Source organism: Anopheles merus, chromosome 3L, assembly GCF_017562075.2.
Source record: "Anopheles merus strain MAF chromosome 3L, AmerM5.1, whole genome shotgun sequence".
Classification (NCBI taxonomy): Eukaryota; Metazoa; Arthropoda; class Insecta; order Diptera; family Culicidae; genus Anopheles; species Anopheles merus.
In genome coordinates, this window is record NC_054085.1 from 16747661 (window position 1) to 16763221 (window position 15561).

At 54.2% G+C, this 15561-nt stretch overlaps 2 protein-coding genes across 6 annotated transcripts in view; one reads left to right on the forward strand and one right to left on the reverse strand.

Moving 5' to 3' along the window:
* The first annotated feature begins 160 nt into the window (after window positions 1–160).
* LOC121600626 (protein mini spindles) lies at window positions 161–12876 on the forward strand. 5 transcript variants are annotated; one of them, XM_041929393.1, is made up of 8 exons: window positions 161–777; window positions 2181–3524; window positions 3597–7087; window positions 7552–7938; window positions 8145–8334; window positions 9317–10190; window positions 10267–10325; window positions 10933–12876. In XM_041929393.1, the coding sequence occupies exons 2-8, from the start codon at window positions 2436–2438 to the stop codon at window positions 11251–11253; spliced, it is 6411 nt and encodes a 2136-aa protein (XP_041785327.1). In that variant the 5' UTR covers window positions 161–777; window positions 2181–2435; the 3' UTR covers window positions 11254–12876. The 5 variants fall into 5 exon arrangements, with proteins under 5 accessions (XP_041785327.1, XP_041785330.1, XP_041785331.1 ...); XM_041929396.1 differs by lacking the exon at window positions 10933–12876 and adding an exon at window positions 10475–10834; XM_041929397.1 differs by lacking the exon at window positions 10933–12876 and adding an exon at window positions 10425–10602.
* A 496-nt stretch (window positions 12877–13372) lies between these two features.
* The window catches only part of LOC121600627 (NACHT and WD repeat domain-containing protein 2), a 9193-nt gene continuing 7004 nt past the window's right edge, over window positions 13373–15561 (reverse strand). Inside the window, exons 11-12 of the mRNA XM_041929399.1 lie at window positions 13864–15531; window positions 13373–13795 (exon numbers count right to left, since the gene is read on the reverse strand). Coding sequence (XP_041785333.1) covers window positions 13598–13795; window positions 13864–15531 — 1866 coding nt within the window. The 3' untranslated portion in view covers window positions 13373–13597. The remainder of the gene's footprint in view (window positions 13796–13863; window positions 15532–15561) is intronic.

Here is a 15561-nt window from a genome sequence, read left to right on the forward strand (position 1 = left end):
CACGTGCACACCAGTTGCTATTTAACGGCTTGTTTAAAATTCGCAAACTTGACGCAGCCGTTGCACCGCTCAACTCGACGGCTTAAACGAACCACACTGTGCCGCGGGTTTGAAAGATTGCGCGCTCACTCTCGCCTTCTCTCTCGCTCTCTCGCCATTCCTGTACACAAAACCGTTTCATCGCTCAGCTTGCTTCGCTCGCTGGCTGCTGCGTTTGAAGAAAACGGCCCACAGACTCACATACATACACACACACAGCTACAGCAACAGCAGAAGCACCCGTGTAGATCGCGCAGTGCGTGTACGGTTTTCGCACTGAACTGTTTCCGTTGTTTTACCGTCGGTTTTGTGTGTGGTTTCGTTTTTAGTTTGTTGTTTGTGGTGATTGTGTCTATTTGGCGACAAGAAACAGTGCACCGCACGGATGTTACCGCCGCCACTGCTGCCCGAGGACGTGCTTTTCTTTCGGTTCCTTTGCAATCGCCCGACCAAAAAGGTACGCCATACTGTTGTGCACGGAGCCGATCGGCAGCAGCAGCAGCAGCAGTAGCACCAGCAGACAGTCAGATCAAAGAGCGATCGTCCCCACGCAAAATCGCAAAGGAGGACGGCCATTTGTAGTGGTGGCTGGTGGCGGCCGGATGATAGATTTACCGAGCGAATAAAGCAGCGCCTTTAAATCTCGCCCACCCCCCCAATGCGTGTATCTGTTTCCCGGAACGGGGAAAGCTTATCGAGTGATTGATACATTGACGGCCGGACGAAAGCTAATTTCGGGTAAGTTTGGGTGTCGGGGAAGGGGATGATGCAGTTTTTTTTTTGTAGCGGGAAAGATATAGGACGCAGACGGTATAGCAGGAGAAAAGAAAAAAGAAGAAGCGAAGAGCGGAAACGTCAAGATGCGGTGGAGAGAGGAGTGGTGTCGCTCTGTTTTCGTCCAAGGCAGGGAACGATTGACAGAGACGAAGTGATGAGAATAGTCGCCGAGTGACGAAATATTTGTGTCTCTCCTCGTGCATTTCCTCCGAGGAAGTGGAGAGGGGTTGTAGAACGAAGCAGGAAAATGCGCCGCGAGCGGCGTATGCCAAGATTTCGTTCCGTTTTCCGTACAAACCCGTACACCAAGTAAGAGAGAGAAAGAGAGAGAGAGTGAATGAGCGAACGAGCAAGACAGAGAGCGAGAGCGAGAGCGCGAACGGTTCACACATGTTTTGTCATTCCGTGAGCGAGCGAACGAGAGCAGCAGCAGCAGCAGCAGCACGAGAGTGCAATGGTGTGGTGTTTCCCTGCTTGGGCACTGGATGTTGCTCCGTCTGTGGAAATTGCAGCAAAAATAGGCCGAAAATCAGTTTCCGTTCGCCCGATGGGTACACACCAGGTGAGCAGGGCCGGGGAAAGTGCGTGAATTCGGCGGCCGTTTGTCACCAACGCACGCAGGAACAAGCGCGCACTTTCGGTGACGTGAAACAAGTCGTGGTTTGACGATGCTGCTAGGGTCAAAGGGTGGAGTGTGTGGCTGTGTGTGTGTGTGGGGAGGGACATGGTATAAAATCGATAAACAGCATGAACTTGACGACGCATCGTTTGCGCCTACTATAGAATGTTGCTCGATTTGGTGCGCGACCATCAAAAAACCCACCTTCGACTCTCGATCCGTCCGTGGCAGAAAAAAAAACGAGTAAAAAATGGTCTTTTCCGGTGACGGGCACGCTCTCGCGCACGCGGAACTTTGCTGCTCTGCCTACGGATGTGTTTGAGGCGCACGTACCAGCGGCCCCTGCCCCCCGTATCTCTTGCTGGAGGCCTCGCCGTGCGACAAAACACGCGCAAGATCGAAGAGAAAGTTTAGCGGCGGTCGTCGTTTCAATTTTGGGCTCCGCAGGCTGGTGTTGTTGTGGTGTGGTGGCTTTTGTGTCACGTTTTTCCTACAGCTGTGCCCCCCACCCCCCACGGTCGCTCTGCGCTGCATCAATCATTAGTGGGAAAATAATATTGGGGTGTTGGGCGACCCCAAAGGAAAAAGAAAGGCCCCACTGTGTGTGTTTTCCCCGCTTGTGCGAACAAAGCACTCATTGCTTCTTGTTTCGTTGCCACTAGATACGACGGACGGCGATGATGATGATTTTGGGAACCTAATACATTTCCGTTGTTTTTCTTTCTTTTTTGCCTCCAATTTTCAGACCCACCACCATCCGCACCACCTGTACGTGTAAATCTGGGTTTATAGTGCGTGTGTGTGTGTGTGTGTGCGACTGGCCGGGAGGAGGGCGTGTGACAATTCATCAAACGCAACGAGCGTGGAAAAATCGCTCGTGTGTGTGTGTGTGCGTGGTGGAGTGACAAAAACCAAAATCACCCAAATAAGCCCTCCCCCTCGAGAACTTAATAAACAAAATTAACACAAGCCCCTCCCCGCCGCCGCAACAACAAGCGATATGGAGGAGGACACGGAGTACAAGAAGCTGCCGATCGACGAGCGGTGCGTGCACAAGCTGTGGAAGGCGCGCGTCGACGGGTACGAGGAGGCGGCGAAGCTGTTCCGCACGATCGACGACGAGAAGTCGCCCGAGTGGAATAAGTACCTCGGGCTGATCAAGAAGTTCGTCGTCGACAGCAATGCGGTCGCGCAGGAGAAGGGCCTCGAGACAGCACTGGTGTTCGTGGAGAACAGCGGCAACGCGGGCAAAACGGTCGGCGAGGTGATGGGCGGCATCGTGGCGAAGTGTATCGGGGCGCCCAAAACCAAGACGAAGGAGCTGGCGGTACAGGTCACGCTGATGTACGTGGAGATCGAGCGGCAGGAGACGGTGCTGGAGGAGCTGCTGAAGGGCACGGAGCAGAAGAATCCCAAAATAGTAGCGGCGTGCGTGAGCGCGATCACGCTGGCGCTGCGCGAGTTCGGCAACAAGGTGATCAACATCAAGCCGATCGTGAAGCGGCTGCCCGCGCTGCTGAGCGACCGCGACAAGACGGTGCGCGACGAGTCGAAGGCGCTCACGGTCGAGATTTACCGGTGGATTGGGGCGGCGTTCAAGTCGCAGATAGCGTCCCTGCCGGCCGTCCTGCTGGCCGAGCTGGAGGCGGAGTTCGAGAAGATCGGCAGCGAAAAGGCGACGCCGGTGCGGTACCTGCGCTCGCAGCAGGAAAAGCAGCAACAGATTGCCGCCTCCGTGGCGGAGGGCGCAGAAGGCGAGGACGATGGGGATGGGGGGGACGGGGGCGATGCGGGGGATGAGATCGATCCGATGGATCTGATCGATCCGGTCGACATCCTGTCGAAGCTGCCGAAGGACTTTTACGACAAGCTGGAGGCGAAGAAGTGGCAGGAGCGGAAGGAGTCGCTCGAGGCGCTGGAAACGCTGCTGCAGAACCCGAAGCTACAGCCCGGCGACTATGGGGATGTGGTGCGGGCGCTCAAAAAGGTGATTACGAAGGACACGAACGTGGTGCTGGTGGCGCTGGGCGGCAAATGTATGGCCATGCTGGCGAAAGGATTGGCCAAGCGGTTCAACACGTACGCTGGGGTGAGTAGTGCGGTCGCAAAAGCAACCCTGAAAGACTGTTAAATACTTATTTCGCTTTATTTCTCTTTGCAGGCCTGCGTTCCGGCGATACTGGAAAAGTTTAAGGAGAAGAAAACGAACGTGGTCACAGCGCTGCGCGATGCGATCGACGCGATCTATCCCTCCACCACGATGGAAGCGATCCTGGAGGATGTGCTGGAGGCGCTCGGCAACAAGAACCCCAGCGTCAAGATGGAAACGGCCTCCTTCCTTGCCCGCTCGCTCACCAAAACGCTGCCGGCGGCGCTGACGAAGAAGATCCTCAAACCGCTGATAGCGGCGCTGCTGAAAACGCTGAACGAGCCCGACCCGGGCGTGCGAGACGCGGCGGCCGACGCGATCGGCACCGCCATGAAGCTGGTGGGCGACAAAACGATCGGCCCGTACCTGACCGAGGTGGACGCGCTGAAGATGGTCAAGATCAAGGAGTGCTGCGAGCGGGCGGTCATTGCCGTGAAGATACCGGCGGCGCGCAAGGAACGCCCTGCGACGGCACCGGCCAAAGCCGTGTCGGTAGTTAAAAAAGCGCCCTCGGAGACGAAGGTGGGGGCAGGCGGCGGTGGAGGAGGAGCGGCCACACTGCAGCGCCCCGCAACGGCCACTGTCGTGAAGAAGGTGGTTTCGGGCGGTGGACTGAAGAAAAGCGCTACGGGTGGTTCGATTGGTGGCGGCAGGGGGGCTGCCGGTGGTGGTGGCGCGAAGGCTTCGGCGGCACCGCCCAACACGGAAAAGGACCTGTCGCAGGAGGAGATCGATGAGCGGGCGAGTGAACTGCTGCCGCCCGATGCACTGGCCGGACTCGGCGATGCCAACTGGAAGACGCGGCTGAGCGCGGTGGAATCGTTCGCGGCAGCCGTTCCCGGTCTGGAGGCAAAGCCAGGCCTGTCGCAGGTGTTGCTTCGCTCGCTGGCCAAAAAGCCGGGGCTGAAGGATACCAACTTCCAGGTGCTGAAGGCCCGGCTCGATACGGCCCGAACGATCGTAGAGCGGTACGGCATAACGACGACCACGGCCGACTACCTGCTGACGGACGCGACGGAGAAGCTGGGCGACGCGAAAAATGGGTCCAGTGCGGCGGCACTGCTCACGGCGATAGCGGAGGGTGGCGCCCGGCTCGACTACACCGTCCAGCGGGCGATGGAGTTCGCCTTCGAACAGCAAAAGTCCCCGAAAGTGCAGCAGGAGGTGCTGCTCTGGGTCGCGACGGCACTGCGCGAGTTCGGCTTTCAGGTCGAGGCGAAGGGGCTGCTGGAGAGCGCGCGCAAGGCGGTGCAGAGCAGCAATGCGGCGGTGCGCACCGCCGGCATCGGGCTGCTCGGCGCGATGTACCTGTTCATGGGCCAACCGCTGACGATGTTCTTCGACAGCGAGAAGCCGGCGCTGAAGCAGCAGATTATGGCGGAGTTTGAGCGTTGCGCGGGGCAGAAGCCGCCGGCACCGGTGCGCGGCGCTGGCGCAAAGGCGGGAGCCGCCGGCGGTGGCGAAGATGAGGATGAGGAGGGTGGCGAGGGAGGCGCAGACGATGAGCCGGCGCCGATGGTGAACGTGAACGATCTGCTGCCGCGCATCGACATTTCGGGCCAAATCACGGAAGCGCTGCTGGCGGAACTGTCGGACAAGAACTGGAAAACGCGCAACGAAGGGCTGGTGCGGCTGCAAACGATCATTGCCGAGGCGAAGCTGATCAAATCGACGCTCGGGGATTTGCCGCAAGTGCTCGCCCAGCGGCTCGTCGACAGCAATGCAAAGATTGCGCAAACGTCGGTCGAAATCTGTCAGCAGCTGGCGATTGCGATGGGTCCACCGTGCCGGCAGTACGTGCGGGCGTTCTTCCCCGGCTTTCTGAAGGGGCTGGGCGACGGAAAGGCGTTTATCCGTACCGCCTGCCTAACGTGCATCAACACGTGGGGCGAGCAGGCCGGCTATAAGGACTTTTTCGACGGCGAGATGATCGCGGACGCGCTGAAAACGGGCAGCCCGGCCCTGCGCACCGAGCTGTACGGGTGGCTGGCGGAGAAGCTGCCCGGCCTGCCGGCGAAGAGCATCCCGAAGGACGAGCTGGTGGCGATCCTGCCCCACCTGTACACGCACATCACCGACCGCAGCGCGGACGTGCGCAAGAACGCGAACGAGGCCGTGCTGGGCGTGATGATTCACCTCGGGTACGACGCGATGGTGAAGGCGCTGGACAAGCAGAAGCCGATCTCGAAGAAGGACATCCAGGCGGCGCTCGACAAGGCGCGGCCGAATCTGCCGGTTAAGGTGCTGCCACCGCCGAAAGCGGCGCCCCCGCCGGAGGAGAGCAACGTCGGCAGCAAGCTGAAGCTGAAAGCGCCCAAGTCTGCCGGTGCGGGTGGGGCGGCAGGCCGGGCAGGTGCGGGATCGGCCGGATCGGACAAATCGGGTGGGGGCGGTGGTGGTGCCGGTGCGGGCAGTGCTGGTGGTAGCGGTGGAAGCAGCTCCTCCCGCAAAAAGGAGGAAGATGCCGACTCGCTGGCCCCGCTGCTGGCGGTGAACGGGCTGAAGAAGCAGCGCCTGGTGGACGAGCAGAAGCTGAAGGTGCTGAAGTGGACGTTCACCACGCCGCGGGAAGAGTTCTACGAGCTGCTGAAGGAGCAGATGCAGACGGCGAACGTGAACAAGGCGCTGATGGTGAACATGTTCCACGACGACTTCCGCTACCATCTGAAGGTGATCGATGCGCTGATGGAGGATTTGGCCACCAACGAGGAGGCGCTGATCTGCAACCTGGACCTCGTGATGAAGTGGCTGTCGCTGCGCTTCTACGACACCAACCCGTCGGTGCTGCTCAAGGGCCTCGAGTATCTGAACCAGGTGTTCCAGCGGCTGGTCGACCGGCAGTACATGCTGGCCGACATCGAGGGCAGCTCGTTCGTGCCGCACCTGCTGATCAAGATCGGCGATCCGAAGGACGTCGTGCGGAACGGGGTGCGCTCCCTGCTGCGCCAGATCTGCCTGCTCTACCCGTTCGCGAAGGTGTTCGTCTTCATTATGGATGCGCTCAAGAGTAAGAACGCGCGCCAGCGGGCGGAGTGTTTGGACGAGCTGGGCTACCTGATCGAAACGTACGGGCTGACCGTTTGCCAGCCGTCGCAGCCGGTTGCGCTGAAGGAGATCGCGCGCCACATTTCCGACCGTGACAATGCGGTACGCAACGCGGCGCTGAATGCGGTCGTGCAGGCGTACTTTTTGGCGGGCGAGAAGATCTACAAGCTGATCGGGCAGCTGTCGGACAAGGACCTGTCGATGCTGGACGAGCGCATCAAGCGCTCGAAGAAGGCGTCGGTACTGCCGGCAAAGAAGCTGCCCGTGCTGGCGGCGGCGGGCGGGCCGAATCTCAACGAAACGACGCTGGTGGCGAAGGAAAGCATTGTGCCGGCGGCGGTGCAGGAGCTGCTACCCCACTCCGGCGCTGGTGGCGATGTTGGAGCAGCGGATGATGCGATGGAAGACGACGATACGATGGTGCCACCGCACGCGGATGCGGTCGTCGTGCCGATGAAGTGAGTGTTTTATTTAGCTTATTTGAATACTTTTGGGCGATTGCGTTTTTATTTTTTGAGGCATTTTATTGTAAAGGAGCAAAAATCTAAATATGAAGCTTAATTGTTGATCAGACTGAAGGGAAGGTTTTTGATTGACAAACACCCCTATTTCGAATGCTGATCAACCCTTTTATGTAGCGCTTTTGTCTGTGTGTTGTGTCCATGTGCCATTGGTAGCTTCTTACTCTGTTCTGTGATGTGTCCCTTGCTCTTGCCTGTCTGTCGTAAATAAGTTGCATAGTTTTTTCTTCCATTCCCTTCGTAACGCAATCCAAACAATCTTGCATATAGTCTCTCTCCCTCTCTATCTACATATGCGTGTAAGCGTGTATTTATTTTTGTCTGTAGGCTCTTTTAACTAAACGGGCGGGTGTTGGGGTGTACTCTGTTTCCTTCCTTTATCTCCCACCTTATTATTGTAGAATGATTGTGCCAGAGCCGCCCCAGCCGCGGGTGTTAAAGGGTCCGTTCAAGCTGGACGAAAACGTGATAGCGGATATCGAGCGGAACTGGGTGAAGGCGGATGATCTCGGCAAAACCGTCCTCAACCCGCTGGATGATTCCTTCATCTACGACGAGCTGACCGTGATCGCGGCGAACGGCGTATCGTACCCGGCGGACCGATTCCGGCAGCTCACCCAGCGTAACCTGCTCGCGGGCACCGGCGGCGGCGGGCCGGGTGAATCACCCGTCCACCAGCAGCACCATCAGCCGTACACGAGCGCCGCAGTGTCCAGCATTCGGCCGTCGCTCGACGGTAGCGGCATGCTTTCGAAACCAAAACCTACGCCTCCCGTCGTCGGACCAAGGTATTAAGGATATGGTGTTTTGACCTTTTTTTTTCTTCTTTCTTTTCTTCCTTCAAAACCTCATGATCAAACATAATATATACATTGGCGTCCATTGGCGGTTTTTTTAGTTTAACCTGTTTTGCATTAGAAGTCCTGGATTTGGTTGGTAGTGAGAGAGATCTTCATTTGGATTTTGCTCTGCTCTTCCTTTTGTTTCGTTACAGTTTGACCGATGCGCTGCCGAAGCTGGATCAGAACTTGGTGCGCATCATCCGGGGCATCGCCAACACGGACAGCTTCGCCGCCCATGCCGCCTTAAACGAGCTCAACGATATACTCCAATCGCCGGAAAAGCAGGCCGTCCTGCGCGGCTACGAGGAAATGTACATACAGAGCGTACTGCAGCAGTTTAAGGTGTGTAGTGTAGTGATGGGAAAAAATAAGTTTTCCTCGGAATCGATTCCGGCTAGCTCCGAAGATATCTGGAATCGATTCCGGATAGTAAGTCCGGAATCAGTTTCCGGAATCGATTCCGAAATGGGCTTCGGAATTGGAATCGGCGCCGGAATTGGCTCCGGAAACGACTCCGGAATCAGCATCGGTTTCGGAATCGGTCCCGGAATAGGATTCGTCTCTGGAATAGGAACCTGCACCGGAATTGGTTCTGGAATCGGTTCCGGAATCGGATTCAGCTTCGGAATCAGAATCGGTTCCGGAAATGGAATCGGTTCCGGAATCGAAATAGGCTTTGGAATCGGAGTTGGTTCCGAAATCAGCATCGGCTTCGAAATCGGAATCGGTTACGGAATCTCCATAATAATAGGCTTTTGGGTCCAATGATGCTACGTATTCCGAATTCGAATACGAATCTACGAATCCAAATTTACTTATAAACGATCTATTCTCATGGAGATTACCGGATTGTCTTCGCTTCTGAAACATCTTATTTCAATTCATGAACTGGTTTACATTCCGGAGCTAATTCTAATTCTTGAGTCAATTCTTATTCTATTCACGGGGCAAATTGAGATTCCCAGGTCGATTTTCGATTCTGGAGCAGATTCTGGAGTAGATTCTTATTCCAAAGCCGATTCCGAAACCGATTCTGATTCCGGATTCGGTTTCGAATTCGGAGTCGACTCCGGAGTCTACTTCGGAATCGGCTTCGTAATCAACTCCGGAATCGCCTCCGGAATCAACCCCGGAATCGGCTTCGGAATCGGAATAGATTCCAGCATCGGAATCGGTTCCAGAATTGATTCCGAACAAGGAAACCGAATCGGGTAGGTCCGATTCGGAGCTCCCACCACTAGTGCAATGTTCCCCAAACTCTGACAGTCAAAGGTTACCTAACGCTTTGCTTTTTTTTGCGTTCCTTCTCCCCAAACCCGAACAGAACATCCAGCAGAAACCGATCGCCGAATCGATGAACATCTACCAGCCGCTGCTGCATAGTATTTTCATGTTTTTCGCCTCCAAATCGCTCGGCAAGCATCTGACGATCGTGTCAATCAAGAACATCATCGCCGTGCTGCTGGGCCTAATGGCGGACAATCGGCTGGTGACCGGCACGGACGACGCCCAGTTCGTGAAGGTGGTGAACGGCATCTGTCTGAAGATACTGGATCGCACCAACTTCACGTACATGAACTGTGCGCTGATCCGGCTGCTGAAGGAGTCCTGCCAAACGAGCTGCCTGCCAAAGTTTACCGACCTGCAGATGAAGTGCATCTGGCGCAACGTGAAGGTCATCCCGGACCGGTTGGCCGAGCTGGATTACGAGGCGGTCCTGCTGGAGGTGCACGACTTTATGCTGACCCTGCCGTCGACCTGGTGGCAGACGCGCCCGTCCGATATGCCGCTGCGCACGGTCAAAACCATCATCCACAATATGACGAAAATCAAGGGCAACGCGATACTGCAGCATTTGAACACGATCCCGACCCGGTCGGAGCTGCACTCGTACGTGCTGCGCATACTGAAGAACATCAACAAGGATGCGACGACGGCGACAGCGGCGGCCGGTTCGTTGGGCGTTGGCGGTGATGGTGGCGGTGAGGGAGGAGGTGCACCTTCGTTGCGACCGAGCACGACCGGGCTGCTGGCGACCGCACAGCACAACGCGATGAACAGTGACAATAACAATCACGGAGCGGGCCGCACCGGCATGATGATTGGTGGTGGCGATGGGGATGGAAGTAACTCGGTGGTGGGTTCGGAGTACCAGAAGTATATTGCGGTGAATGCGAGCGTCGAAAATGGTCCCGATGGTGAGTTTGTTGATGGTTGGGGACGCGGGGTCTGATTTAGATGATTTAAGTCTAATTTTCTTTTCTCTCAACTTAGCTGCCCCACAAAACAAACAAAATCCCGAGTTTTGGATCGATCGACTGAACCACCTGCTGGTAAGTTGCTTATTTTGCTCTCTTGTAACCCGTTTTCGTAGCATAATTAAGCTTTTCTGTTTGATTGAATTCCGTTAAAATGTGCCTAAAAAACAAAAGCTGCTCATTGCATTCATGTGCTTTTTGATTGTGCTTTCAACCCTCACCAGAACGTGGCTCCGCGAGCTGGAGTGATTGTGCGGCAGGGTAGCAGCACCATACCCGTTGCCAGGCAAAGTAGCCTTAGTGATGGTGGTGATGCGAAACGATCCGATATAGTATCGCCGAAAGCAAAATTACCACCGAAACGCAAAGCGTGAAATGAAGCTTTTGATTTAAGTTTACCATTGTTGTGTTTGTGGTTGCTGTCGTTGTTGTTACTGTTACAATTCTAGGAGAGTTGGCTCGGCGTGTCTGTGTGAGTGTTTGGCGGCAATGAAATCAAAGCGTGCGCCTAGTGGTTGAAAAGAACAGAAGCAATGTGCGTTTTTATGAGCTTTTTTATATGATTAAAATAATATATCTATGTGTGTGTGTGTGTTTTGCTTTCTTCTATTTAATAACACCTCCCCATCAATGTGTACCTGTGCGGGATTAATCAATTTCCTGGTGTTGAATCCGTTTCTAGAAAAAGACGACCGTCGGTGGGCAACCGAACCGTGGCGGCAGCCTGTTGGGCGCAACCGGCACGCAACTCTCGCTGGACGGTGGCGGCGCGGCAGTAGTGACCGGTGTCGGTGGCGTTGGCGGGGTGATTACGGACGAGAATCTGAACCTTAACCAAATGCAGGGCAGCAAGTTCGGCTTTCGGCGCGGGCTGGAGGTGCACGACACCACCACCACCACCACTACCAACCTGACCGGTGGGACGCCCGTGGTCAGTGGCACGACCTCACAACGGCGCGAGCTGTTGCAGCAAAAGCTGGAGCAACTGAAGCAGCACAAGTGAGAAAGGTGTTGAGCAGAGTAACCCGCGCGTTAGTGTCAGTGGGTGGAAAAGAGAAAGAGAGAGAGGGAGCAGAGTGTGTGAGTGTGTATACACAAACCGACATTAGGATTATTCTGGATAATACTGCAGGCAGTGTAAATGGTGGGGTTTTTTTTTGTTGCGCCATCGATGATAGGAATGCGTGCCCGCGTCCACCAAGATTTGTTACAATTCAGGATGGTATTATATCATTGTACCGCTCTCTCGCTCTGTCTTTCTGTGTCCTTTTTGGGGTGTTCGGGTTTGTCCGACTTTGGCAGGAACACCACGAAAAGGAAATACTCATGTCCGCTCTCTCTCCCACGTATAGCGTATCCGCTCCTCACGTATCAGCAAAACCATTACAAAGAAAAACGAGTTACATTCGCGAGCGCAATAGCAGTAGATTGACTCTCTTCTCCTGGCACGCCATCACAATAATAGTATGCCTAGCGCACAACCGAAGGATAATAGTAACAGCATCCAAGATGCGTTTTTGTTTCCCCCTTCCCGCACTGTCCAGCTCTTCATTAATTCCGATTAATAGTTGGTTCGATTTTACGACTGAACGTTTAAAAACAAAGGTATAGGTTAAGGTTGTGTGTGTCTAAAATCTCTCTTCCCAGCCCCAGAGCCGGCCTGCTGCCCAATTCGTGTATTTTTGGCACGGGTTCTGCTCATCATCCTTTCCCCACACTCCCCCCCCCCGATGCTGAGACTCGCAGTAGAAGACACACAAGCCCGAGACGCCTCCCGAATTATATTTAGATGTGTAAGGTCCATTTTTACCAACCCCCCCCCCCCCCCCCCCCAGCATTCATCCGCATTAACGTTACTTGCGTAAGATGATTTTGAACTGCGTTTTTAACTTATTCTAGGTAAATTAATTCTCGTGTAGCGTTTCTAGCGAGGTTGGAACTGTTAGGGACAGCAAGATTTTGTTGCGGGGTGCCTTTTATGGAGCACGATGCAAAAACAAAGCAAAAGAAAACATACACACCCCGTCGGGGGAGCTCTGATGCGTGTTGTCGTTGAAAACCGTTGCAAACATATTTATGAGGGTACGCCTTTCTTTGTCGTTTTATAACTCGAATAACATCATTCATTTGCACTTAAACCCCCCCGCTCCCCCTCTTAAAATCCGTGTAGAAAAAGGAACAAAAAAGACTTACCGGTTATACACACACATATATATACACATTACTTAAGCTCTCATCTCCTATAATGATGCTACGGATTAGTGAGAAAACTACGGAGGGAGGAAACGGTTTTTTTGGGCGCAAAAAAATATACATAAAACAAAAAAAACAAACAAAAAAATCCAAACTATATACACCACAAACACACACACACACCTACATAAACACAGACGGTGTGTGTGTGTGTGGGTATACATAGCAGTTAACCTTCAGCAAACGCCAGTTATAAACGCGCCCGCGCTTGCCGTAGGGATTCGTTACAATCTTTGTTACAAACGTGTTTCGTTACCTTCTTCTGCGCCATGACCTCGTCTACTTCTTCTTCTTCTTCATGCACACACACACAGAGTACACACGTTAATACAAGTAACTTGCTTCACGGTTCAAATGCATGGTTAGGAAAAAGCAAGAAAACGATGAGAAGGTGGAAAAGACACGTGGTTTTGTTTGGGTTTTTGTTTTTGTGGCTCCTAGGCTCTAAAATGCAGTAGTGAACGCGGGAGTTTTTCCATCCCTTAGTGCGCTAGAGAGAAGAGAAGCAGCAGGAGGAGAAGAGTAGTAGCATTCAGTTGGTGTTTGAATTTGCTGTGTGTGTGTGTATATATATCTTGCAATATATCAGAGAGAGATTGCACACCAGCTTGTGGACGTTCCTGTGTTGTGATTACAAATCAATTACGAAAAATGTACGAAAAAAAGAGACAGAAAATGCTGATTCAAAGATTCAACACATGAACACACACACACGTAAACCAGTCTCACACAAGAAAATTGCTTAACCTGAGGAAAATAAAAACTATATTTGAATAATATTAATTCATGTAAAAAACAAATCCACACTGAAACATCATTGTGAAAAGTCCGAAAGTCATCACAAAAGGAAGACGATAGCCTACATTAACCAGGATGGAAGAGAATAGTATATTTAATAACATGTAAATTGGATCACTTTGGTTCAACCTCTCGGAATATTGGATCGTTTACAAATAGGAATATGGTTCGAGAGAAACAACTTCGTTGTAGTAACTGGTAAGGGTGCCTTTGAACAAATCTAATGGAAAAATAGTTGTTTTTGTGCACAAAACTCTGAAGAATACGCCTAAAACTCTCTACCCTCACCCTACGACTTAGTCGGCCGCTGCCACCGCAGGTTCCGGTGTGGTTCCTTCTGCTACCACTGCCTTTTCCCCATTGCCAGCGGCATCATCTTCCTCCTCATCTTCATCTTCATCCATTGGCGTCCCGAAGCGGGTCGAGATGGAGGCCAACCGCATTGCCGCCTTGAACCGGGCCGACGCCTTCTGCTTTGCAAGCTTTTTCTTCCACTGTAAAATTGGAAAAGAAGAGTTATTGGCACGCTCTGAAATAAATCAACGCGACAATGCGATCTTACATTGGCGTCACGCGATGGCAGCTCCTTCAGGAACTGCTGCATTTCCTCCTTCTTCGGGTCGGCAATCGCCAGCACGGAAATGCACCCATCGACCGTACCGAGCACCAGGCTGCGCCCGTCCGACGTGCTGCGGATCGCCGTCAGCTCCGCCTGCATGCGGTAGTTGGCGATCATCTCCGCATCGTTCGTGCGGAACACGCGCAGCGTCTTCCGCCCGCTGTGATAGTACAGTACGTACTCGTCCGTGGACGTGAACATGCAGATCACCGTGAACACGCCCTCCGCCACCTTCGGTATGAACGTCTTCACCGTCGAGCCCTTCTTCAGCTCGAGCAGCTCCAGCCCGCCGCGGGACGGAGCGTACAGCCCGAACTTGCCGTCTGTCGTGCAGGTACCGCTCCACTTCGGTATCGAGCGCACGTGCTTCTTCGTCTTGATGTCCATGATGCTGCCCTTCTCGTTCGTTAGCACCGCCACCTGCGTCGGTTTGTGGGGCAGCGGCAGCAGCGACACGATCTCCTTGATGTTGCACGTGCGCAAGGAGATGCGATGCATGAACAGGCCAGTGGCGGCGTTAAACACGGCAATCGCATCCTTCCCGTTCTTGTCGGTCGAAGCACACAGGATGTGTTGGCCATCGGCGGATATGACGGCACAGCGGAACGGTAACCCGGGTACCAAACGTACCGGATAGTCGTACGAAAATACGATCCCCCCATCGGGAAGGCTGCGCACGATCGCGTGCGCCTGTATGCCATTGTCGTCCGGGCCAGTGCCGGCCCCACCTGGCCCACTGGTAGCCGTGCTGGACCCGCTCGTCGCTTGTGGACACGAAACGGTCAGATACTTTGCACCGTGCTCGAGGAAGTTGATCTGCTGTATGCCGGGCTGCGTGTCCCTTGCCAGCACCTGCTCCGTCACCCGGTTCCACACCAATATTTTGCCCGTCTCGGAAGAAAGAATGTACCGTCCATCCGGTGTAATTTCGGCGTGCGTCACAATCGCCCCAAGCGGACTGTCAGCCAGCTTAGCAAGCAGCCGACCGGTGCGTATCTCCCACACGCCAACGCAACCACGCGTCACCGTCACAGCCAGGTCGCCGCTCTCCGACAGGCTGATGTTGTCGATCTGCAGCTCGTGCCGGTCGATCACGTGCACCTGCTCGAAGATGTTGTTAATGTTCCAGATCTTCACCGACCGGTCAATGCTGGATGTGATGACGCTGTTCCAAGCACCGATCGTGAGCGCCTCCAGCTGAATGATGCGCCCAAAGTGCGCATCGAGCACCTTCAACAGTGCCCGGCTCGTTACGCTCCAGACGTACAGGTTCTTGCGTACGCCCGCCACCGCGTAGTCCACCTTCGAGCTGATCATGACCGAGTTGGACTGGGTCATCTTGGTGGAGATGTTGCGCACACCGTGTGGCAGCGCGAGATAGATCGCGTCGGTAGAGATTGGATCCCCTTCCTCATTGAAGTCCCAGACGACGAACCCGTTTGCGGTGCTGGCGAGCAGGAAGCGATCGTTCTGATCGAGCTTGAGCTGCAGCAGCATCTCCTTCTCGTCGTTCTCGTACCGGGGAAGATCACGCACGTGCCTCCAGCAGCCGGTTGCTCCAGTGCCTGCTTCTGTGTCTTCGTCCGTACATTCGAAGACAAACTCGCTCACCTGAGGTTGAAGATGATTTGAAAGCATTAA

Coding starts and splice junctions, on each gene's coding strand:
- LOC121600626 (XM_041929393.1), top strand. CDS start 2,436: ATGGAGGAGGACACGGAGTACAAGAAGCTGCCGATCGACGAGCGGTGC. Junction 7,088..7,551: donor GCGGTCGTCGTGCCGATGAA/GTGAGTGTTTTA, acceptor TTATTATTGTAG/AATGATTGTGCCAGAGCCGC. Junction 10,326..10,932: donor ATCGACTGAACCACCTGCTG/GTAAGTTGCTTA, acceptor ATCCGTTTCTAG/AAAAAGACGACCGTCGGTGG.